The following is a 25612-nucleotide window of genomic DNA, read 5'->3' as shown; positions in this document are numbered from 1 at the left end:
TCAGTGAGGTTGGATGGAGAGCATTTGTGAACAGCAGTTTTCAGTTCTTTCCACAGATTCTCGATTGGATTCAGGTCTGGACTTTGACTTGGCCATTCTAACACCTGGATATGTTTATTTTTGAACCATTCCATTGTAGATTTTGCTTTATGTTTTGGATCATTGTCTTGTTGGAAGACAAATCTCCGTCCCAGTCTCAGGTCTTTTGCAGACTCCATCAGGTTTTCTTCCAGAATGGTCCTGTATTTGGCTCCATCCATCTTCCCATCAATTTTAACCATCTTCCCTGTCCCTGCTGAAGAAAAGCAGGCCCAAACCATGATGCTGCCACCACCATGTTTGACAGTGGGGATGGTGTGTCCAGGGTGATGAGCTGTGTTGCTTTTACGCCAAACATAACGTTTTGCATTGTTGCCAAAAAGTTCAATTTTGGTTTCATCTGACCAGAGCACCTTCTTCCACATGTTTGGTGTGTCTCCCAGGTGGCTTGTGGCAAACTTTAAACGACACTATTTATGGATATCTTTAAGAAATGGCTTTCTTCTTGCCACTCTTCCATAAAGGCCAGATTTGTGCAATATACGACTGATTGTTGTCCTATGGACAGAGTCTCCCACCTCAGCTGTAGATCTCTGCAGTTCATCCAGAGTGATCATGGGCCTCTTGGCTGCATCTCTGATCAGTCTTCTCCTTGTATGAGCTGAAAGTTTAGAGTGACGGCCAGGTCTTGGTAGATTTGCAGTGGTCTGATACTCCTTCCATTTCAATATTATCGCTTGCACAGTGCTCCTTGGGATGTTTAAAGCTTGGGAAATCTTTTTGTATCCAAATCCGGCTTTAAACTTCTTCACAACAGTATCTCGGATCTGCCTGGTGTGTTCCTTGTTCTTCATGATGCTCTCTGCGCTTTTAACGGACCTCTGAGACTATCACAGTGCAGGTGCATTTATACGGAGACTTGATTACACACAGGTGGATTGTATTTATCATCATTAGTCATTTAGGTCAACATTGGATCATTCAGAGATCCTCACTGAACTTCTGGAGAGAGTTTGCTGCACTGAAAGTAAAGGGGCTGAATAATTTTGCACGCCCAATTGTTCAGTTTTTGATTTGTTAAAAAAGTTTGAAATATCCAATAAATAAAATACAGTTTTATATCTTTATGTTTGAAGCCTGAAATGTGGCAAAAGGTCGCAAAGTTCAAGGGGGCCGAATACTTTCGCAAGGCACTGTATATGCCAGTAACCTGCAAAAGTGAAACAATCAGTAAATAAAATAATGACAAGTAATACAAGTAACAATTCATGTCTTGCATAGTGAAAAATTGCATCAAAGTGTTGTTTTAATTTATCACATCTAAAACATATTTACATATTCAAATGAATAGAATTGACTCCATATTGTTCACAAATTCAATGAGCATTTCATCAAACAACAACATGTCTTATTTTTATGGTGCAGATAAAACAATCTGGTAATAGAAATAAAAAGTACATGAGACTTGAAAGATAAAGAGTAACAAACCTTGTCAAGGTTGTCAGCTCCTTTGTTCCTGTTGTAATCCAGGACAGCGTTGGGCTTCTTGTCCTCCCTGGTACTCACAGCGCCATCCCTGTGCAGAGTTGTCATCAGGAGCACATTCTTCTCTTTCTTCGGCAGTAGGACACAAGAGTGTGTGTATCGGGGAATGCAAATTTAGAGGAAAAACGATCCTTGTCCTTGGTAGTGAGTACGCAGGAGGCAACTCAGGCATGTTCCTTCTGACCATCCCCACCATGGTCATTTTTTTGGAGCAGCTCCTAACCAAGAGCATGTGAGGTGCATAAATTGTCACATGTTATGTTGTGCCCCTTGAGACCTGCAGTCATTTCCAGGACCACCCACTTCCCCTGGTTCCTTTACGGGAACACCGTCAGCAGGTTTCCTGGTGTAAACCTGCATGTTCCAGGCATAACTTGTCCTGGCATCAAATGCTGCCCATATCTTTATTCCATATTTAGACGGTCTGCTTGGCATGTACTGTTTGAATGGGCAGCGACCAGACGCTCATCCACTGTGATGTCTGGACTTGGGTTATAGATGAGTGGCAGGCGCTCCACCCTCTTGTGCCAAACCCCTCTGATCGCTGCCAGCTTGTCTTGTTGACAGCGGCCTGGTCTTGTATCACAGTTGTCGAAGTGAATCACCCGTGACAACATGTGAAATGTCTGGAGTAACATAGTGGCATGAAAAATTGCCCAATCAGACTCTGGATCCCATAAACTGGTGGTACATTTGTTTCTGGATATGGACACACCAGCCAAAATCAAGAGACCCACGTCTGTCTGGTCTACCTCCTTCCAGTTGTCTTTGTAAACGCGTCTCCTTTCCAAGTTGGTCATGTTTATCACTATAGTTTTGATTGACTGTCAGGAACAGTTCGAGGCAGGATTTTATGTCATCAACCCGGGATATGGCGTATCTCGTTGGCCCTGGGCTCATCCTGATAACATTTCCAGCCGACAGCTGACCTCTCCTCTCAGGTAGGGATGAAGACCAGGACAAATTCCCATTCTTTGACTGGAATGTAACAACAACCTCAGCAGGGCCCTCTTCCTCATCACTGGAATGTAACAACAACCTCAGCAGGGCCCTCTTCCTCATCACTGGAATGTAACAACAACCTCAGCAGGACCCTCTTCCTCATCACTGGAATGTAACAACAACCTCAGCAGTGCCCTCTTCCTCATCACTGGAATGTAACAACAACCTCAGCAGGGCCCTCTTCCTCATCACTGGAATGTAACAACAACCTCAGCAGGGCCCTCTTCCTCATCACTGGAATGTAACAACAACCTCAGCAGGGCCCTCTTCCTCATCACTGGAATGTAACAACAACCTCAGCAGGGCCCTCTTCCTCATCACTGGAATGTAACAACAACCTCAGCAGGGCCCTCTTCCTCATCACTGGAATGTAACAACAACCTCAGCAGGGCCCTCTTCCTCATCACTGGAATGTAACAACAACCTCAGCAGGGCCCTCTTCCTCATCACTGGAATGTAACAACAACCTCAGCAGGGCCCTCTTCCTCATCACTGGAATGTAACAACAACCTCAGCAGGGCCCTCTTCCTCATCACTGGAATGTAACAACAACCTCAGCAGGACCCTCTTCCTCATCACTGGAATGTAACAACAACCTCAGCAGGGCCCTCTTCCTCATCACTGGAATGTAACAACAACCTCAGCAGGTCCCTCTTCCTCATTACTGGAATGTAACAACAACCTCAGCAGGTCCCTCTTCCTCATTACTGGAATGTAACAACAACCTCAGCAGGTCCCTCTTCCTCATCACTGGAATGTAACAACAACCTCAGCAGGGCCCTCTTCCTCATCACTGGAATGTAACAACAACCTCAGCAGGGCCCTCTTCCTCATCACTGGAATGTAACAACAACCTCAGCAGGGCCCTCTTCCTCATCACTGGAATGTAACAACAACCTCAGCAGGGCCCTCTTCCTCATCACTGGAATGTAACAACAACCTCAGCAGGTCCCTCTTCCTCATTACTGGAATGTAACAACAACCTCAGCAGGGCCCTCTTCCTCATCACTGGAATGTAACAACAACCTCAGCAGGGCCCTCTTCCTCATTACTGGAATGTAACAACAACCTCAGCAGGGCCCTCTTCCTCGTCACTGGATTGTTCCACATCGGTTGTCTCTTGGTCTGGATCATATTCTGTGTTGTCTTCAACTTCTAACACTTCCTCCTCTAATGCATCTTCACTGTCAGTTTCCTGGCTTCTCTCCTCCTCACCAGTGTCATGATCAAAGAAATGATCAAGAGCCTCACATACAGTATATCGTTTGGTCATTGCGCTGCCATAGAATGAATTGTGAGCAAGGCCTCAAAATGAAAGTGACGTGTGTGTGTGTGTGTGGGGGGGGGGGGGGGGGGGGGGGGGGGTTCGGGGAGAGGAAGTGTGTCCATCTGATGAATGGGCATGTGCCTGAACTCAATTTTAGACCCTAATTGTAGTCTCACCCATTCATTTCTATTGACCGGGAACACCACAGGTGTACAAAAGTTAAATAAAACACTCAAAATGTTATGAGAATCATCCAAATGTATTTTGTGTGTCCACATGCCCTGTGTGGACAAAGTCATGGAACCTTATGACAATTAAATGAACTACATTTTGCAGAGAGAAAACTTGTAAATCGGTCCAATTCAACCGGAACACAACAGGAGGGATAAGTACATTTTATCAATTACATTCACTTTTGATACTTAAGTATATTTAAAACCAAATACTTTTAGACTTTTACTCAAGTAGTTTACTGGGTGGCTTTCATTTTTACTTGAGTCATTTCTATAGTGTATCTTTACTTTTACTCAAGTATGACAATTGGGTACTCTATCCACCACTGTAAAGAGGTAAGCTACCACAAAGAGGTATTGTCCCATTTCTTTGTTGAGATTATCAGTGCATGGAAAACATCAGCTATGGACAATGTGTAAACACACAAAGGTATTCTGAATGTCCTGGAATATGGAGAGTGTGTGTTAGCTGTAAGAGGAGAATAAAGTCCAATGGACACCCAATATTTACAGCATTGACATACATAATTCACTACGAAGGATTTCCCCTCTCTTATTAAATTCATTATAGATGCTGTAGGCTACTGTGAATCTCAGAGGTTTATCTAATAAACAAAGGCAAAAAAAATGTAATTTAAACTCACCCTGAGTGACATGGAAAACAGCTTTATGTATTTCACACAAGGCAAAATATCACACTTTTCATGTCATTAGCAATTTATATACCTCCTGTTATGTAGGTTGTATAAACAGAGAATCCCAACAGGTTTACGAACTAGACCCGTGAAAAATGATACACTGAACAAAAATATAAACGCAACATGTAAAGTGTTGGTCTCATGTTTCATGAGCTGAAATAAAAGACAGCAGAAATTCTCCACATGCACAAACTTAATTCTCTCCATATTTGTGCACAAATTTGTTTAGATCCCCGTTAGTGAGCATTTCTCCTTTGCCAAGATAATCCAGCCACGTGACAGGTGTGGCATATCAAGAAGTTGATTACACAGATGCACCTTGTGCTAGGAACAATAAAAGGCCACTCTAAAATGTGCATTTTTGTCACACAACACAATGCCACAAATGTCTCAAGTTTTGAGGGAACGTGCAATTGGCATGCTGACTGCAGAAATGTCCACCAGAGCTGTTACTAGACAATTTAATTTTAATTTCTATACCATAGTTTCAGAGAATTTGGATGTATGTCCAAGCAGCCTAACAACCGCAGACCACGTGTATGGCGTCATGTGGGCGAGCGGTTTTCTGATGTCAATGTTGTGAACAGAGTGTCCCATGGTGGCGGTGGGGTTATGGTGTGGGCAGGCATTTTATCGATGGCAATTTGAAAGCACAGGGATACTGTGACGAGATCCTGAGGCCCAATGTCATGCCATTCATCCGCCGCCATCACCTCATGTTTCAGCATGATAATGCACAGCCCCATGTCACAAGGATCACAATTGCATTTTATCGATGGCAATTTGAAAGCACAGGGATACTGTGATGAGATCCTGAGGACCAATGTCGTGCCATTCATCCGCTGCCATCACCTCATGTTTCAGCATGATAATGCACAGCCCCATGTCACAAGGATCAGTACACAATTCCTGAAAGCTGAAAATATCCCATGGTCTAAATACTCACCAGAAATGTCACCATGTTTGGAATGCTCTGGATTGACGTGTACGACAGCATGTTTAATTTCCCACCAATACACAGCCATTAAAGAGGAGTGGGACAACATTCCACAGGCCACAATCATCAGCCTGGTCAACTCTATGCGAAGGAGATGTGTTGCGCTGGATTAGGCAAATGTTGGTCACACCAGAAACGGACTGCTTTTCTGATCCACGATCATACCTTTTTTTTACGGTACCAACAGATGCCTATCTGTATTCCCAGTCATGTGAAATCCAAATATTAGGGTCTAATGAATTGATTTCAATTGACTGATTCAAACCATGGACGTTCAATGTACTGGCTAAACTATCCTCACTGACTAGATAAGGATTACTGAATTGTGTCATTTCTTTCATCTTTCAAATAAGAGGTGAAAAAATTCCTAGTGGATCACGTAACATTTTGGTAGAAAAGCCAACGATAGGCATAAAGGCTTGTGGTCCTGTTTTGTAAAACCTTTTTTGATGCTGACAGTAGGTGCAGTTGATTCAAAAGCCCTGAGTACCGGGTAGGCAAAGTGTTCCCATTTGTAACCATTTCATTTGCCTGAAAAGACAAACGCTCCTGCGCCCTGGCAGATCTGTGGTTAAATTGAGTGCTCCTAATGCGCTGGTCAATCGGATAGCACAAATTACCGTGCCTAGCTACAGCTTCCACGACCCTGGCCACAGCGAAGGTTGATACTAGCCTAGGTGAGCTTTCATAACTTTTAAAACTATGGACAGAGAGAGACTGTTAAAGAATACAGCCAAGACCTGCTGTTTATATGAGTGAGTTCATGTCAAAGTTTTATTCAGCAGAACTGTCAAAACTTTTTTTATTCAACACTATTACAAGACATAAAACGCTCTTCTGTCTACTTCCACTCGCGCTGCAATGAATGAGTGGCTGTGTGTTGTGTATTGAGTGAATTGTGTATTGATTGCCATGTGTTTTTATTATTATTAGCAGCTCGTCGTGTCTATTTTAATTCAGAGGAATATTTCACTTTCTCTGGTCATAGGAACAACATGAATTTGTGCCAAAGGCAGATGCGGTGAGACTCAAGTTTTGCAATCAGGTCGAAGACTATGTCCCCTCTCTGCCTCACCGGAAGAAAGGAAGGAGAGAGCAGGGACCATGAGAGGCAGACCCTTTGCTGTTCTCTCCCTCCCTCCCTCCTCCCCTCCGCTGAGACTAATGTCGTGTTCAAAACAACAGCGAACTCTGAAAAAAAACGTCTTGGAAAAATCGTTTGAACAGTCATCCAACTCGGAAACACTGGCATCTTTCTAGAGCTCCGAATTTTCCGATCTGAAGTTCACTGGCGTCATGATTTGACATAGCTTTTTCCGAGACCTAGTTGTCTTGAAAGCACCATGACCATCAGATGCAGGTACCATCAGTCCAGTAAAATAATTTACTAATTATTTCAATTTATGCTCAGCTGTCCCTCGCAAGTGCATCGCCAACTGATCCATTTTGTTATCAAAGCTTGAGTTTTGAAATAAAATATGGTTTGAGAAGATCAATGTTGGCAGGCAAGACATATAGCTATGACAATGTATTACAAATGTTTTTATTAGATTAATATAAAACATTATGTTTAAAAACGATTCAGGGGGGGAGATCTCAGCTTGCTTTTTGACTGCGAAAGTGACCACTGCTTTAGATGAACCCATTTCTTCACCAGAGTCGTAGGACAAAAAATGTGTAGTAGCATTCTACCTTCCAGCCAGCAGCTACAGGTATGCACAGAGGAGTGGAACAGCTCATTACATTGGGTAATTTATTTGCTTAGTCAATGCCCGAAAAAAAAATGTGTCGTACATGTTGAATATTCTGTAACTAAAGCATTTACACAGCTGGGTTGTCCTCTAGAGCTAGTGAACTCCCCGCAGCGGGCGGCTGAGAGCTAAACCAGGCTACTTTCCCAAATGTAACACAGTAGACAACCAAAGTTCAGACGAACACCCATTGCTCTATACACAAAGATAGAGTAAACCCTAGACTCGCTGTGCCATGCAGAAAACACGACCAGCTCTGCCTGTACAATACGGCAGGCCTATGTGCTTGAGAGTGTAAAAGTGAAGGCATCTCTACCTGCCATGGCTAAATGAGGCAAGCTGAAGCTGGGGGGGGGGGGGGCGTTAATAAACCCTGTTGATCAGAGAGTAATCTGACAAAGCAAACAGAGAGTAATCCTCCTGAGGTGTGTTTCTGGGAGATAGGAGAGAGCAGAGAGAGCTTAACTTTGCACTGGAGGCTGAGTGCGTAGATGAGTGTGATCCATTTCAAACTCAAACAATGCCAGAAAGTCTCATGGGAGTGATGACAAAAACGTTGATATCAGCACTTCATTCCAATATCATGCTAGCATCAACTCCAACTTTTGAGTTTACACTAGCGTACGAAATTCTAAACATCTTGGAATCTCCGAGAAACATATATCCCTATATAAATGGTTTGATTTTTCAGATTAGTCAAATCTGTTGTTAGATAAAAGATGTGGAGGCCATAAACACCACAGAGAGATTCAGTGGGGTTACGGAGAGATAATGCCCCTGACACAAAGAGTACTACTTGCTGTCTGTTGTTTTCCTGCTAGGCTGTAGCAGTGAAATAAAATGTTAATGGTACATTCTCCTTCTGATTTTCCTTTGGGTATAGCTACGCTTTCTACATTCCATCTCTGTTCTCTGACAACATATTACCAAATATACTGTAGGTTCAGGCGGTCAGCATTGTTTGGTTGTATACCGCAAACAGAATACACCTCTCAGCCCTCAGTGTCAATAGTGCACTTAACTCTATAGTGGAGAGGAGCAGTGTATGATCTCTGTCTGTATGCCTTCCTCTTAGCCTGCTGTTCAAGAGGAAAGTGCTCTGTTGCTCTGGTTATTAGTGCAGTATGTCATAGAGCAGTGAGGCGTCTAGCACTGATAACCAAGCTAGGAGGAGTGAGTCATCCGTAGCTCTATGTATCCTCTCTCCCCTCACTCACTCCTGTTTAATCTTTAAACACCTCTTGAACTTTAAAAGAGGGGAGGTCTTTGTTGGAGGGCTGGCATTCTAATTTTAGACTCCATTATAGTTTGAAAAGTGTCTCCTCCACCAAGGAAGAAATCCCTGTTCTCTGCTTTACATTACTGTACTTTACTGTATAGTACACATAGTGACATTGTGCCACGGCCAACTACATCCCATAAATCACTTATCTCTATCTTCCAAACGCTATCTCTAAATCAGTACTGTAATCTGTCCAAGAATCATATACCTTCATCTTTACCACTCTTTGTAAGGCAGCACTTTAAGCCTCCCATGTAAGGCTCCATGCATGCCTCTACATTAAACGCCTTACTGTTTAGTGTAACATCATCCCATGAATGACGTTCCATGAGATTGGATGACAGCGTGGGGTGAAACACAATCTGGGGTTTACCTTTCAGTAAGCAACTGGGGGTCAATTGTGTGAGAACAACTGGGCTTGTCTCTGGGATACTATGTCCACATAACACACATGGTACATTCATTCACCCTACGCCAGGAATGGAGAGCAGCTCTCTCCGTGCACTTTGTTTTAGAACAGACCGACTGTATACAAAACATACTGCATGAGTTACTGTATTCTGTATGTCTACAGTCTGTTCAAATGTTGACCAATGTGCTTATATGTCAATGACAAACAAGGTCGCTTCAACTGTAGCTTTTATTTTCATGTTTTGTCAGACACTCACAATCCATCCCACTCCCTGGCCATTCGTTTGATGATGGATTGCAGTGAAGCCTTTAACAGGACATGAATGGAGACATCTGAAGGAGCTTGTTTGGAGAAGGCTCTGGTCCTGTCCCTAATGAGAAAAAGAGGGCGGCATCTCATTCTGCTTGCGTGGCTCTCACCCATCCACTAACGGAATGTCCTGCCCAGAGGGAAGGCTATCTGAACCAGGGGTTACAGGGGTCATTGTCCTATACCTCTTTCACACAAGACCAACAGACCACTGTCTGGAAAAACAGGGCGTCTTGATAGTCCGAGGCGGCACGGCGGACAAACAGCATTCCAAAGAGATGGCGTGGGATAAGGAGACAGACAGGGGACTGAACCCAGCACACGAGGAGCCATATGGGGTAGGACCCAACACAAGCACGGCCATATGGAACAAGTGTACGCAGTAAACAGGCCGTGATCTCTGAGCTGGAGGTGATTCGCAGACATCTCACCTGGCGGTATCACATTCCAATGTGATGGATTTGTTGGGATAAAAGGGATGATACGTTCTGTGTTTGTGTGAGTGTGTGCGTGTGAGGTTGGGTGGGGGGTTGGAGTACATGGTTGCTGCTCTGTGAAGTCTGCTGTTTAGATGTGTGCTGTGCTCAGAGACAGAGACAGAGAAAACACCTGGTCAGGCTGAAATCCCATCACCGTTGAGAACAAGGAATAAAGGAATGGGACTGCTCCCCAGAGTCTCTGTGGTTGGCTAAGACGTCCCACAGCTCCAATGTTCCCCTTCTGCTGCAACACTATTTGTAAAGGTTCACAGACCACACCATTAACCTACAGTATAACAGCCCCTCAAATCATGAAATAGACTTTCAATTTAAGCATCTATTTAAAAAGTCAACTAGTATTTTGTAGGATATTTGTCAGTAATATATTGGGATGATTTACATACTGTGTGGCTGTAAATGTGGACATCCTTATGTGCATATTAAAAGGATTTAATCTGTAACCGTATAATCACATGTATAGGATTAGCTTCAATGTGAGTTTCTTGTGTCTACAGTATGTAGTGATTCTAAAGCTTTTCTCTTGTCTCTCAGAATTCTCCTTCATGTGCCTTTGTTTGCACATGCAGTGCAGCAAAAGCCTTGGGGGGGTGTGTTTGTTTTACTTTTGCCTGGTTGTAGAGTGCAGGGGTTGGAGGTCTAAGTGTATGCATGGCTGTGTATGCCCCATGTTTGCTGTTAGTCAATTAGAGCTATAATTAAAGGCAAGGGCATCCTGGGAAATAAAGGCAGCTGCAGCAGAAATGTCAGTGTTTCCCCTAGGATTATTTTCAGCAGTGGTGGCAAGGGTAGCGGGGTGGGGTGCGGCTCCCCTCCTCATCTCCTTTTCCTTTTCCATGCAATCATGCCATGGCCAGCCCATCCCAGGGCACACCTTCTCACTTAATCCTCTCTAACTCCCTGTATCTACCATTACATTTGAATGAAGGATTACTAAAGCGCCCCTCGTTAATCTTCTTGCTTTAGATGTGCAACAGCAGAGCTAGCATCAGGCAGCTCAGCCCACACTACTGACAGAGACCTCACCACATCTCACCACATCCAAGAGGAGAGAAACACATTGATGTTTCTCCACAACCTGACCTAGAATACTCTTCATCTGACCTGAGCCTGTTGTTATATTTTCATATGTAGGGGATAGCAGAAAGAGAGAGCAACCAAGCCAGTAATAAAATGGTATGAGGACCATACATAATGTTTGCTATGAGGGTCCATTAATTAATATTAATATTGATTCTTGATTCTTTCTAATTTTGCATTAATGAATGCTTTTGAATCTGTGAGCTGTGCAAATGTAGCATTCCATCCCGTTCCCCCATAGCCTCTCTCAGGTAACAGTCTGTGAGCTGTCAGGCTGTCTCATGTTTCACACTGGGCTTTTCTTTGCGTGTCAGTAGGAAAGACCATGCAGTCTCCTGTTCCTCACATTCTACACCCTCAACTGTCATGGATGTCAAGCAGAGGTATTTGATGTGGTGTGCTGAATGCTTCCTTTTATATCTGTGCAGCGGGACATGCCTGTGTAAACTACGCTGGTGACTTTACAGCATTCCCCTTCCTCAAACGGACTAGTTAAAGAACTACTGTACGGTTACTTAGTGCTGTTCAAAACTTTTACTGTAAATGTGACTTTTGCGTCTCTGTCTGAACATTCATTGCTCCATAATATGAGACACACTCCCACAGTCAAGACCCTTAAAGCCACAATGGCATGGGGTTAGATGATCAGATTACAAGAAAAAACACACATGGGCATTGTTAGGGAGTTTGCATTTCCACCCCTGAACATGGCTCTCATTGTACCCTTCTAGAGAGAGAGTGCTTTTATTTCAACTGGTACGGCAAGGATGAACAGGACCCCATGTGTGTGTCTCTGTGGTCCACCATCTCCTCAGGCTCGAAGGGTAATCAGATCTCTACTTTCAGGGCCCTTTCTGTTCAGGGACCCTGATTTGCCCCTGGCACTATGAGAAGTAACTTCATCTGGTTAGTAACACGATCACAGAGAAAAGCCCTGCAATTTAAATTGAAACAGCGCTGTCTATTGTCAATATTTTGACAGATTTCATGTCAAAGTGTAATTATTTGCGAAGGGCCGTGCCAAGGATTTAATTGATACATGTGTAATTACGTCTTGTTGCCAATGTGTTGGAAAAAGCATCACTTGCCTCATTAATAATATTGGCGCAAGACTGCTCTTTCATCTTCATTGTTATATTATTGTCTGTCTGTGGTTCCATAATCCTCTCCGAAAGAGGATACTGAAGACTCCCTGAGAGGGCATCTTTCACAAATCAATTCATTACCCAAACATGAGCGGGCAAAGGCGCATCTTTCATAAATCAATTCATTACCCAACCACTGGCAGTTAAAAGGCACTTACCACAGTCTCACACGGCGATATCAACTTTCAATGTGGAGAAAGATAAATCCACAAATACCAAACGATGACAGGCCTCGATCAAAAATCAAATAAAAAAGCCTTCCCATACAATAGGCCAACCGCAAGCAATAATACATTTCATCTTTAATGATTTAATTTTCTTATTTTGTATCACACACATTTCACCTTTTTTGCACTGAGTCTTATAACTATTGTGTGCCTATAAAATCCATCTCTATGCCAGTGTTTTGCTGCATGCCACAGCTCCACTCTAAGATAATGCATCCTGCTCATAAAGTTTTAATAGTCCACTGAGTGTGTCTATGTTATCGCTGAAGACCTAGCCACACTGAGAAAAACTTTAAAAAAACATCTGCTTGTACACACTGGGTAGCGGTGTGTATGTTTGAGCCTTGGCCTTGCTGACACGAAACCACTCTCAGTACAGCAGAAGTGCTGATGATTTAAAAAAAATGTAACCTTTATTTAACTAGGCAAGTCCGTTAACAACAAATTCGTATTTACAATGACAGCCTACTCTGGCCAAATCTGACGACGTTGGGCCAATTGTGCGCCTATGGGACTCTCAATCACAAACAGATGTAATTTTCTTCAGAGCAGAGGACCTTGGATGGCTAGCCTCTGTAATTTGGAGAAATAAACAGGAGGGTGATAAGGAACTGGAAGGTAAAACGCTACACCCCAACATGTGCCGAAGATGAAACACTGACACTGCCCAGCCCTCTAGAAGTGATTGATTGAAAAACGTTCATTTCAATTGAATGGCCATCAATTGAATTGTATAATCCAGTTTCACACAAAATCACTGTGATTGAGGATGCCCATGGGACGTTTCAATCCGACAGTGCAGTGAATTACATGTAGGTCAAAAAACAACCAGATTTGTTTAATTATGCAGGGGTTTCAAATTATAGCAGATATCCTCCATGCTCCTCTTATTGGTGTATATCCCTTAAGGAGGGCCTGTGCTTGTCCTCATTAGCAGTCATTGAGCGGAGGTACTGTTTTGAGGAGCAAGGCGAAGAGCAACAGCGCCCATCACTGTCCCTCCTCTCTGCAGAACCAGAGCCAGAGCTGCTGGGGGCTGTGGGGTAATTACAGGCAGGCTTATGACAGCGGCAGCAGTACACAGGCAGCTGGAACACAGGTAGGCGGTTTATTGTGCCTGCCGGCTGGCTGCCTGGCTATGTCAGCGTGGGCCTTGTCTGCAGGCTGCAAGCTGCAGGCTGCAACTGCCCTGTTTTGCTGTCAGCCATCAGGCTCTCTGACCACGTCCAGCCAATATCACCTGCCGCACAACAAAAGGGAGTAGCAGCACAGGTGAGGCTGAGCACACTGATGTTCTGAAATGGTCAATCGATCTGGACCACGAGGGATTCCAGTCGAAGATAAGAATGATGGGTGGTAGGCGTTTGGTGCAAATCTTCTCTGTACATTTTGGTGGACCCAGTAGGTGTGTGTGGTAGCTAACTGACTCAACACTGCAATGCACCTACAACAATAGATCTGATGCTCCTACTCAGCTTTGATCTTATTTTGGCTGTTTGTGTTTTCATTAGAAAAGCTATCATGGGCTTAAAATCAAATCAACTTCAGCCTTCACTGTGAGAAACTGAAATATTAACCTCTTTACAGCCTTTTCCACCAGAGCTGGAATATGGAATGAGAAGAGCTATGACAAAATGATCAAATGTAACATATTCACACATCCTACACGCATTAGCATTACAGCTTCCCTTGAGGTAAAGTCATGCATTTAATAGAATTCCCCCAGTCAGGGAAATTGTTTCCTTTCTATGTGGATTTGAATGGAAGTGTAAGATTACATCCATCACACCGTGTAGAGTATTAAAAGTAATAAATAACTCCAGGCTATGACAGACCTATGTGACTGGAGTCCAAACACCTCTGACAGTCCTCTTCCTTTAGAGTGCTTTAGAAATGAACCAGGCATGTTTTATGTTCGCCCACTTCAACAAAATAAAGACATATTCTGCCATATATACTGTATAACCTGAAGCACATCTGTTACATATGTGAAGTAACATTCACCAGTTTATTATTGGAAAAGATTAGGAGTGATCATTCATATGAAAATGAGACCGTAGAGCCAACGTGTACTATCCACTGTGATGTGTGATCATCCCATCCTCCTGTTTACTTATTCAATACATGGGCGTATTTTACAAGCGTAGACTGTCTGTTCATAGGGCATAACCTGATCCCTAGAGCAGCATGAAGTGCAGTATGCAGACAGGGACAGTATTAAGTACTGTGTGTATGCTCTGCTATCTGGATTACTCTGTTATGAATATACAGCTGACTGGCTCTGTAAGGTTACTGTGTCCTCTGGATAACAGAGTTGAAGAGAGAGGGATGAGAGTGGCCCTTACCTCTACACACAGTCCCGTTCTCCACAGCCTCGTGGCCAGCCTTGCACATGCAGCGCCCGATGGGCACCATCCACTCCCCATCCCCGTTGCAGTACAGTTTGATGGGCACGTCCACCTCCTCCCCGTTGGAGATACACACACCCCGTGCTGCCACCAGAGAGGTGCTCTCTGCCCCAGACAGGGTCTCCTGAAACACAGCTCCATTCTGGATGACGCGGGGACACTTCCTGTAGAAGACACGCACGGCGATGAGGGACATGCAGCCGCCGTAGTCCTGGAAGGCCAGGTAGAATCCATGTTTGGACACGGGGCCGAAGCTCCGCACCTCTGTGTTGATCTTCATCACCCGGCCGCCAAGGTCGACCTGGGAGAAGCTCTCATCGGCCGCGATGGTGTCCACCTTGATCCAGGGGTTCTCCATCCATGGCGGGGACACCTTGTTGGCCGTGTCCGAGTCTGACTCATAGTAGTACAGGTTAAAAGTCTCTTTGCAGGAGCCGGGCACGTTGGGGATGGAGCTGCAGTCTCGCACGGAGAACTTCATCTCCACGTGGATCCGCTGTGCACCCCGGCGCCGGATGTACTTGGTGCGGACCCAGTTGTTCTGGTTGTTGTCGAACACGTTGCACACCTGGTAGGTGCGGATGGTGTTCATGTTCTCATCGTATCCACTTACCTCCTCCCACTGTGGAAGAAGGACACAGAGGTAAAGGGTTATTCTGTCCTTGTGTTGACCGTATATATTTTGGTTTAGTAACATGTTAATACCTCCAATTCTTTACCAATACAGTACCTCACATAACCCAAGGGCAATTGTGTACTCAGCATCATGACTACACTACCACCTAACCATACTCCACAGATAAAGACAGGGCCATTCCCAGCGGCAGTGCTCCCAGTCAGGGCTGAAATTAAACAGCAGGAGTTTGGGAGGGTATAATATGGGCAGGGTATAATTTGCTCTCTGGCATTGTAATGCTCGCACAGAGTTAGGGGGGTTGGCATCTGTCTGTGCCCACTAGAGACCCCACTTGGCTCCCTGTGAACCTGGCCTGTTTTTTTCCCCTCTGCTCTGCTCTGAGACAGGACCATGCATTATTTATCTAGTAAAGGAGAACAGGTGTTAAAGTCTACTCTTCATACAGCCAGCAATGCTTTGTAGTGTAGCCTCCTCTCTGGATCCTCTCTGTCCTCTGGCCAAATAGAAAAAAAGAAACTATTTGCATAACATCGATGTCGGAAGCTCTTCAAGGGTAACAAATACTGGGAAAACAATCCCCTGCTCTAAAATAAATGAGGAAAAAAACATTTTCTCCAGGGCATTGGTGATGCACCCAATTTTCCTGTTTTTGAGTTACAACATGTTATTGAATACTAGAATGGGCAAATCTCTGAATTAGTCCAGTACCAACACATCTGTTACTGTGAATGAAACAGGTCAGTCATTGTAATGAAACACATGCATGACATGAACATAACCCTAATCTGAGTCACACAATAAAACAGAACTGAGGTAATCACATTACACAGGTAATTATCTGCAAAGGGAGAGAAGATTTCAGTTTCTGTGTTTGGGATACTTTTCATTTCAGCACACACATACACAAACAACAACACACACACACACACACCTAGACAACATAAACTCAGCAAAAAAAGAAACGTCCCTTTTTCAGGACCTTGTCTTTCAAAGATAAGTTGTAAAAATCAAAATAACTTCACAGATCTTCATTGTAAAGGGTTTAAACACTGTTTCCCATGCTTGTTCAATGAACCATAAACAATTCATGAACATGCCCCTATGGAACGATCGTTAAGACACTAACAGCTTACAGATGGTAGGCAATTAAGTCACAGTTATGAAAACTTAGGACACTAAAGAGGCCTTTCTACTGACTCTGAAAAACACAAAAATAAATATGCCCAGGGTTCCTGCTCAACGTGCCTTAAGCATGCTGCAAGGAAGCATGAGGACTGTAGATGTGGCCAGGGCAATAAACTGCAATATTCGTACTGTGAGACAGGGAGACAGGACGGACAGGTGATCGTCCTCGCAGTGGCAGACCACGTCTAACAACACCCGCACAGGATCCGTAAATCCGAACATCACAACTGCGGGACAGTTACTGGATGGAAACAACAACTGCCCGAGTTACACCAGGAATGCACAATTGCACAATCCCTTCATCAGTGCTCAGACTGTCCGCAATAGGCTGAGAGAGGCTGGACTGAGGTCTTGTAGGCCTGTTGTAAGGCAGGTCCTCATCAGACATCACCGGCAACAACGTCGCCTATTGGCATAAATCCACCGTCGCTGGACCAGACAGGACTGGCAAAAAGTGCTCTTCACTGATGAGTCACGGTTTTGTCTCAGCAGGGGTGATGGTCGGATTTGCGTTTATCGTCGAAGGAATGAGCATTACACCGAGGCCTGTACTCTGGAGCGGGATCGATTTGGAGGTGGAGGGTCCGTCATGGTCTGTGGCGGTGTGTCACAGCTTCATCGGACTGAGCTTGTTGTCATTGCAGGCAATCTCAACGTTGTGCATTACAGGGAAGACATCCTCCCCCCCCATGTGGTACCCTTCCTGCAGGCTCATCCTGACATGACCCTCCAGCATGACAATGCCACCAGCCATAGCGCTCGTTCTGTGCGTGATTTCCTGCAAGACAGGAATGTCAGTGTTCTGCCATGGCCAGCGAAGAACCCGGATCTCAATCCCATTAAGCACGTCTGAGACCTGTTGGATCGGAGGGTGAGGGCCATTCCCCCCAGAAATGTTCGGGAACTTGCAGGTGCCTTGGTGGAAAAGTGGGGTAACATCTCACAGCAAGAACTGGCAAATCTGGTGCAGTCCATGAAAAGGAGATGAACTGCAGTACTTAATGCAGCTGGTGGCCACACCAGAGACTGACTGTTACTTTTGATTTTGACCCCCCCCCCCCCCCCCCCCCCCCTTTGTTCAGGGACACATTATTCCATTTATGTTAGACACGTGTCTGTGGAACTTGTTCAGTTTATGTCTCAGTTGTTGAATCTTGTTATGTTCATATACATATTTACACATATTTACACACTGAAATTTAATTCAGTTGACAGTGAGAGGACATTTCTTTTTTTGCTGAGTTTATTTTACTAGTAGTGCGTCTATATGCAACATCTGCTGTTACTCCAAGGACTCCAACCACCGTGACCTTGACCTCAACAGTTCATCTGAGGAAAGCCTTTTCTTAACCCAATGTCTTTTCACACCAGTCAGCCGCACCCGTGCTGCCTCAACCCTAACTCTCTCACCCCCTCTTCACTCTCCACTTCACAGCTGATATAATTTCACAAATTAGTGCCCACTTAACAAGGATTTTGACAGAGGTTTGACGGGTAAGGAGGAGACAGTCAGCCCTCAAGTTTAAGACCCACGTTCTATCAAACACTCAGACTAATTAGAGCTTTTCTGCTTTATTCCCGTGTCCCAATTATTCTCTACAGACAGACATCATGCCAAATATGTACAGTTCATTAATAACAGTTGTTAGATGTTAGTAACTGGAGGGATTTGAAGGAGACAAGTATGATTAAAACTTGTAAGATTGGCACTAAACTCAAAACAATTAAGATTGTGTTTGTAGACAATGATTAAAGAGTCCTTGGATGGGATTCAACCAGATGGTAGCTATATGTCTTCATTTTGAGGACACGCATCTACAAATCCTTTATAATTCACAGAATGCAATAGATATGGTCCATTAATGTGCAATTAAAGCAACACATGAATAAGTGTTAGAATGTTAATATTAACAAGTGTATGAATGTTACTGTTGATTGATGGGGTAGAGATCTCCTGGGGTAAATCTGTTGGTTGGCCCATTTCTCCACCCATCCAAATGGACACAGCCATCCAGGGTCACGGGCAGCCATTGACCTTTCCACCTCCCTTCATAGATTGACGCTCTTTTCAGAGAGGTCGTGGACCGATTAAACAGGAAAAGACAGAGTGTGACGTCCTCTTGTTCTTAGTCTCAAGCATCAGCCCATCAAACTTAAATAAAGTGAACTGGGGTTGAGAGTGGGGGGGTAGCCACTAATGAGAGATAGACTAGGAGAAGGGAGAAAGGGGAAAGGAGGTGGGGTATGGCCAGGCTAAAAAGAGGCCACCAAACAAATGTGTTTTGATGGAGGGCCCCTGTAAGTCCTGTCACAGCTTTGCTGCCCTGCTTTCATATGAGCCAGTGGAGGGAAGCAAATGGGACATAACAAGATGCCAGCGATCAAGCGCTGAGTGTGAAATAAGAAGAAATGTCTTCATTTTCACAGCTTTTCCCCCAGTGCAAGAGTGGGAATGCGGCTGCCGGGCAGTCAGGTGTTAGGTAAGGTGGTGGAGTTGGTGGTGGAAGCTGAGAATTACAACACTAACTCTCTCTCCTTTGAGATCGTTTTTTTCCACTCCAAGACACATGTCCTGATCTATTGAGTGGGGTATCCATCATGACCACCATGTAGAGTATCTTGATTAGATGTAGGCTATGTAGCAGAATGCTATAAAGCAGAAGATACTGTACAGGGATGATACCAGTATTGCGACACTCATTAGTTCGTTACTATCATGGCAAAGAAACAAAACACGAAGGTCGATTTAACTTCTTTAGGAAAACAGCCTAATGTTGGAAACAAACTTCATTATGTTGTCATCCAGAGTCACATTGATTTATTTTCAAAGCCGTAGCACACAATATTTTTTACATAAAGCATGTTTTTAAAAGACCAAAGAGTCATGTTTTAATTTTGCCATGGAAAATAATTATGCGATATTGGTATCGTCCCAGCCCTACAGTGAATGACATAACAAGAAAAAACTGCCAATGCACAAACAAATTTCCAAATTGCACATTGTATATTTTATCATGCTAACCCTCAACAGTAAAATATTTGTTTATTTATTTTTGGGAAACTGATCCTGGGCCTACAAAAGACGGGCCAGTTTCCCGTGGCTGATCTATGGACATAAAGAGTTCACAGACTGAGACAGAACAAGTGAGTGCTTGCAATCAACAACATGCCAGAGGAGTTGCTCTCTTCAAGGTTCTGTGTTCACATAAAGGAGGTCCTTCTAATGGGGTGTCATCGGCTCAGAGGTTGGCACCCAAACATAAAGAGGACCATCATGAGTGGGGCGCCAAAGTGTCCGGGGTCGCAGCTATGTCTTTGAGGGTCGTACCCAAATATAAAGACAGCCATCAGGGCGCTAGTGGTGCAGAGCACTGTGCACCCTGCTGCACCGATCTACTGAGTGGGAACGGGATGTACAGTGGGTGAGGCAATTGTCAATAGTCTTCTAATTACAGCTAAATGAATGAGTTTGAACACCACTTATCCTCTTGACTCACATTCCTATCCCATGTGTATTATGCTGCATGGTGACACTTCCAGTAGATCTCAACAGCTAAATTGTGTTGATATATGACCTTTCAATTAAAGATAAATGGCCTTATAATTCCATGAATGTGGTCTGTATAAGCTATGAAGTACAGTATATAAGTATTTCGCTGCACCCGCCTTAACATCTGCTAAACTGTGTATGCCACAAATAAACTTTGATTTCAAGTTCTACTGAGTATGGAGTTTGGGAAAGTACACAATAGCGACTGCCACCCACCAGCCGCTTACTGTAGCTGTATGAAGTGATAGAGCATAATGGTCTCTGAGAAAGAGGTTTGCGATCAATACCTCACATGGCTGCCAGCCACTCCAGGAAGGAGTGAACATTCAGCTGACCTGCAATCTATAAGTCTCCCTGACAATGTGTCTCTGCTTTATCTGTAAAGCCAAGCGGAACACACTGTCAGAGTCATAGAGGACACTGTCTCCAAAGCAGACACTATTCCCAAAAGGCAGCTTTTGCAACATGAAACTATCAGAAATAGAGTCTATCTGGTCTCTAGGATGGACTTCTGTGTCTAACTGAACCTCCTTCCTGTGGTGGAATCGGCTGGCAGGGTGAGCTGTAGTTTCCTCCTGAGACATTTTAAATCATTCAAAGGCCACAGTGGCATGTATGACACAACATGAAATGTGTACTTCAGTTCTCACGTCTTGTCATTACAGTGTGAGGATCAACCTGGGGTGGCTGGAGAATCAGAGAACAGCTACACACACACCAAACATTCCAGCACTCCGTCACCGATACAAGTAAATAAATAATTCACACAAAGGAGAAAGAAGCCGATGGAAATCTCTTGGGGCTGAGTTGTCCAATTTACAGTTGTGGGAAATCTGTCAGAGTAAGAGTGCTCTGCCCTAAGGGGACAGGGGACAAATGACACCCAGTCTCTACATTGAGTTACAAAGAGGGGAACAAAACAGGCCAAGTACTGCAGGAATCCCAGCCACATGGAGGACACAGAGAGACACACGGAGAGACATAAGTGGAACTGTCTGATGCAGTCAACTTCAACGACCACTGTTTACTCGTAATGTACAACATGTGAAGTTAGACAAACACGTGTCCTATTGCCTCTTTAACCTGCCTCCACCAATCTACATGAGGATTGTGTTCACATTTCTCCTTTGGTGTAAAACAACAAGACAATAGAATATAAACCAAGTTCCCAACCTGCGATTGTCAGTGCAGTGCTCACATAAAATTATAACCACACAAAGATGCTTTCGTCCATGATGAAGAGATCCGAAAAAAACGTGAATAAGGTTTTACAGACCCACTTTAATTGACAGTCATACTAAATGAGGGGTCACTCTATTCTATAATGAGTTCCATACACTACAATGCTCTAACAAATTACCATTTAGGGAAAGAAATGGCTTTATGCAAAGTTATGACCAGGCTCTTTCATAACCAATCAAAACCTGCAAATGCACTTGTGATTGACTCAGACACATCTTTGGGTCATCGTCTCATCGTGGAACGTATTGTAGGTTGCAATACAAAAGGTTTAGCTAAATTGCTGTGATTAATTATGCACAGCCTTATGTGGTGTTAGGTATTCAAGATTTGATATTAGTAGCCTAAGTACCTTCCCTGAGAACTTCAGCGGATGTTGCTCTAAAATGTTGTGAACTGACATGAATATGGAATAATTAATTTTGTATAAGACTTCCATATTCCCCAGTCACTGAGTTCATTATAGCCGACTATAGAGAACGTACAGATCTATACGTGCTTCAACACCTGCATTGCTTGCTGTTTGTGGTTTTAGGGTGGGTTTCTGTACAGCACTTTGAGATATCAGCTGATGTACGAAGGGCTATATAAATAAATTCGATTTGATTTGATCTATAGATCATCCCTCAATCGTCTCTTCGAGGTAGATTTCAACTTGTGCCAAATGAATCAACCTTACATAATAATGTCTTATCAATCTGAATCATGTCACAAGTTGGCATAAAATGAAATACATTTGTCATTGCTAAAGCAGCATCCTAAATTAAAGTACTACACCCAGGGCTAGAATGTGCTGTGGCCTACACATGCCTTTACCTCTACTATCCGGTTTTATGTCCTGAAGTCACACAGAACATTTTCTTACTGGTGCATTTCCTTACTGGTGCTTACAGGCCACAACATTAGCCCTTAATATATGGAAGACCTCAACATCCTCTCCACAGAATGTGTCTGGGTGTTTTTAGTGCATTGACTACATTCATTTGCAACTGCCTGCAGATTATGCTCCCCACATGAAACAAATACTACAGTTTACTATAGAATACTATAGTATTTACTATAGAATTCTGTAGTAAACTGTGGTACATTGTAGAATCCTATATTCTACACTGTAGTATCCCTTGACCGTATAGTGCTTACTATAGACTTTTGTAGTGTACTGTAGAATACTATACAACACTTGACTGTACTAACCCTTGAACATGTGTAGTACTTACTTTAGAATGTTGTAGCATACTGTGAATACTATATTACACACTGTAGTATCCTTTGCTCATGTAGTGCTTACTTTAGCATTTTGTAGTATAATGGCAAATACTATACTACAGACTATAGTATCCCTCGATTGTTTAGTGCTTACTATAGAATTCTGTAATATACTGTAGAATTCTATACTACGCACTGTAGTATCCCTCGATCGTGTACTGCTTAATATAATACACTATATACCAATAGTATGTGGACACCTGCTCGTTGAATATCTCATTCCAGAATAATTGGCATTAATATGGAGTTGGTCCCCCCTTTGCTGCTATAACAGCCTCCACTCTTCTGGGAAGGCTTTCCACTAGATTTTGGAATATTGCTGCGGGGACTTGCTTCTATTCAGACGAGCATTAGTGAGGTCGTGCACTGATGTTGGGCGATTAGGCCTGGCTTGCAGTCGGCGTTCCAATTCATTCCAAAGATGTTCGATGGTGTTGAGGTCAGGGCCTAGCCCGAACCATGAGAAACAGCCCCAGACAATTATTCTTCCTCCAACAAACTTTACAGTTGGCACTATGCATTGGGGCAGGCGGTGTTCTTCTGGCATCTGCCAAACACAGATTTGTTCGTCGGACTGCCAAATGGTGAAGCGTGATTCATCACTCCAGAGAACGTGTTTCCACTGCTCCAGAGTCCAATGGCAGCAAACTTTACACCACTCTAGCCAAAACTTGACATCACGCATAGTGATCTTAGGCTCGTGTGCGGCTGCTCGGCCATGGAAACCCATTTCATGAAGCTCCCGACAAACAGATCTTATTCTGACGTTGCTTCCAGAGGCAGTTTTGAACTCGGTAGTGAGTGTTGCAACGGAGGACAGATTATTTTTACACGCTACGTGCTTCAGCACTTGGCGGTCCCGTTCTGTGAGCTTGTGTGGCCTACCACATCGCGGCAGAGCTGTTGTTGCTCCTAGACGTTTCCACTTCACAACAACAGCACTTACATTTGACCGGGGCAGCTCTAGCAGGGCAGAAATTTGACGAACTTGTTGTTGGAAAGATGGCATGCTATGACGGTGCCACTTTGAAACTCACTGAGCCCTTCGTTAAGGCCATTCTACTGCCAATGTTTGTCTATGGATGGCTGTGTGTTCGATGTTATATATCTGTCAGCAACGGGTATGGCTGAAATAGCCAAATCCACTAAATTGAAGGGTATTTTGTAGTATACTGCTCACTATCCCTCAATAATATAGTGCTTACTTTAGAACATTTTGATCGATTGGATTGCTAGCTGCTAGCTTTGTAAATGCTGTTTTGATATGGGGAGCTCATGCCAAGGATTTCCTCTGAGGTTCCCCCTATATCGTGTAGCTCTTACTATAGAACAGGGGTATTCAACTCTTACCCTACGAGGTTTGGAGCCTGCTGGTTTTCTGTTTTACCTGATAATGAATTGCATCCACCAGGTCTAAATCAGTCCCTGATTACAGGGGAACAATGCAAAAAAGCAGTGGAACCTGAGTTGAGTTTGAGGGCTATGGAATGTTGTAGTATATTGTGGAATATTATACTCCACACTATAGTATCCCCTGATTGATTTTGATTTGACTATTTAAAAACACAACACAACCACAAATGTGGATACAATGCATTTAGACATTTTTCAAGAACAACAAAGTAAAACATTTATTCCATTGTGGTCCTAGTTCAAACATAAAACATGTTACACATTTAAAGCTAACCCACATGAAATACTATATTACACTGTATATGATCTAAAATGAATGTATACACTACAGTATTCACTGTAGTGTTATTACAGACTTTACTGTAGTATTGACTGTAGTGATTATGCAGATGACTGTAAGTTGGTTTTTAATCATTGTACAGAATTTCCTGCTCGGTGATGTGGAAGTTGTGCCTTCAACATCACTGTGGCTGGTGTGCCCTCTATCAATGTCTATGGTCACGGGAGGATGGAGGGCACGCCTGGCAGGGGTGCCCTATATATAATTCTATGGCAGGGTATTTATACAGGCAGGTTCGAGGGTGCCTCCTCGAACTGAGTAGTTGGGCACGACAAACAACAACCACCAGTATAAGACATTGAAAATTGAGAACAAGCTTTTTATCTTATTAAAAAGGACTCTCTCACCATTGTTTGTTTTGTGTAGTTGATATCGTCTGCTAAATGTTAACGGCTCAGTCAAACAGCCATTTTGAGTCTAATGAGTTGTTCTATTTGGTACTTGTAGTGTCCATGGCCAAATGTTAATAAGTGTTACCATTTTGATGCATTGCCTTATGCAAACTAGGAATGCTTTAAGGCTATGCTTGTTACTTTTGTTAGCCTTATATTTATTTGTTTGCCATGCATGTAGCCATTGCCAAATTAGCCTGCTATTGTATAGCTCCGGCCTGGCCTACCATGCCGCATGCTATTGCACCCTCTTTCTGGCAATTCATTGTTAACTGCTGCTATATTTATGCACAACATGTTTTTTATTTTACCTTTATTTAACTAGGCAAGTCAGTTAAGAACAAATTAATATTTTCAATGACAGCCTAGGAACAGTGGGTTAACTGCCTTGTTCAGGGGCAGAATGACAGATTTTTACCTTGTCAGCTCGGGGATTCGATCTTGCAACCTTTCGGTAACTAGTACAACGCTCTAACCACTAGGATACCTGTGGCCATTGTCATTAATTATTGCCATTAACAGCCAATTAATGTATGTTCATTGCATGTTATTTGCACATTTGTCTCCTTTTAGATCAACCATACTCCATACAAAGCCAACCACGTCTCAACTTGGGACAAGCCCCATGTAAACAACTGTCAATCATTCCCTGCCATGCATCTCCATTACATCTATAAAGACTTAAACTGAACTGCATC

The 25612-nt window shown here is 43.5% G+C and overlaps 1 protein-coding gene across 1 annotated transcript in view; it reads right to left on the bottom strand.

Moving 5' to 3' along the window:
- The window catches only part of LOC139413448 (ephrin type-B receptor 2-like), a 160828-nt gene that overhangs the window by 71715 nt on the left and 63501 nt on the right, over positions 1-25612 (bottom strand). The window contains exon 3 of the mRNA XM_071160866.1: positions 14830-15514. Within this exon, the coding sequence (XP_071016967.1) occupies positions 14830-15514 (685 nt within the window). The remainder of the gene's footprint in view (positions 1-14829; positions 15515-25612) is intronic.

The sequence above is a fragment of the Oncorhynchus clarkii genome, chromosome 7, assembly GCF_045791955.1.
Source record: "Oncorhynchus clarkii lewisi isolate Uvic-CL-2024 chromosome 7, UVic_Ocla_1.0, whole genome shotgun sequence".
Taxonomy (NCBI): domain Eukaryota; kingdom Metazoa; phylum Chordata; class Actinopteri; order Salmoniformes; family Salmonidae; genus Oncorhynchus; species Oncorhynchus clarkii.
Note: the sequence above shows the minus strand (reverse complement) of the source record. Positions and strands in the feature narration are given on the sequence as shown.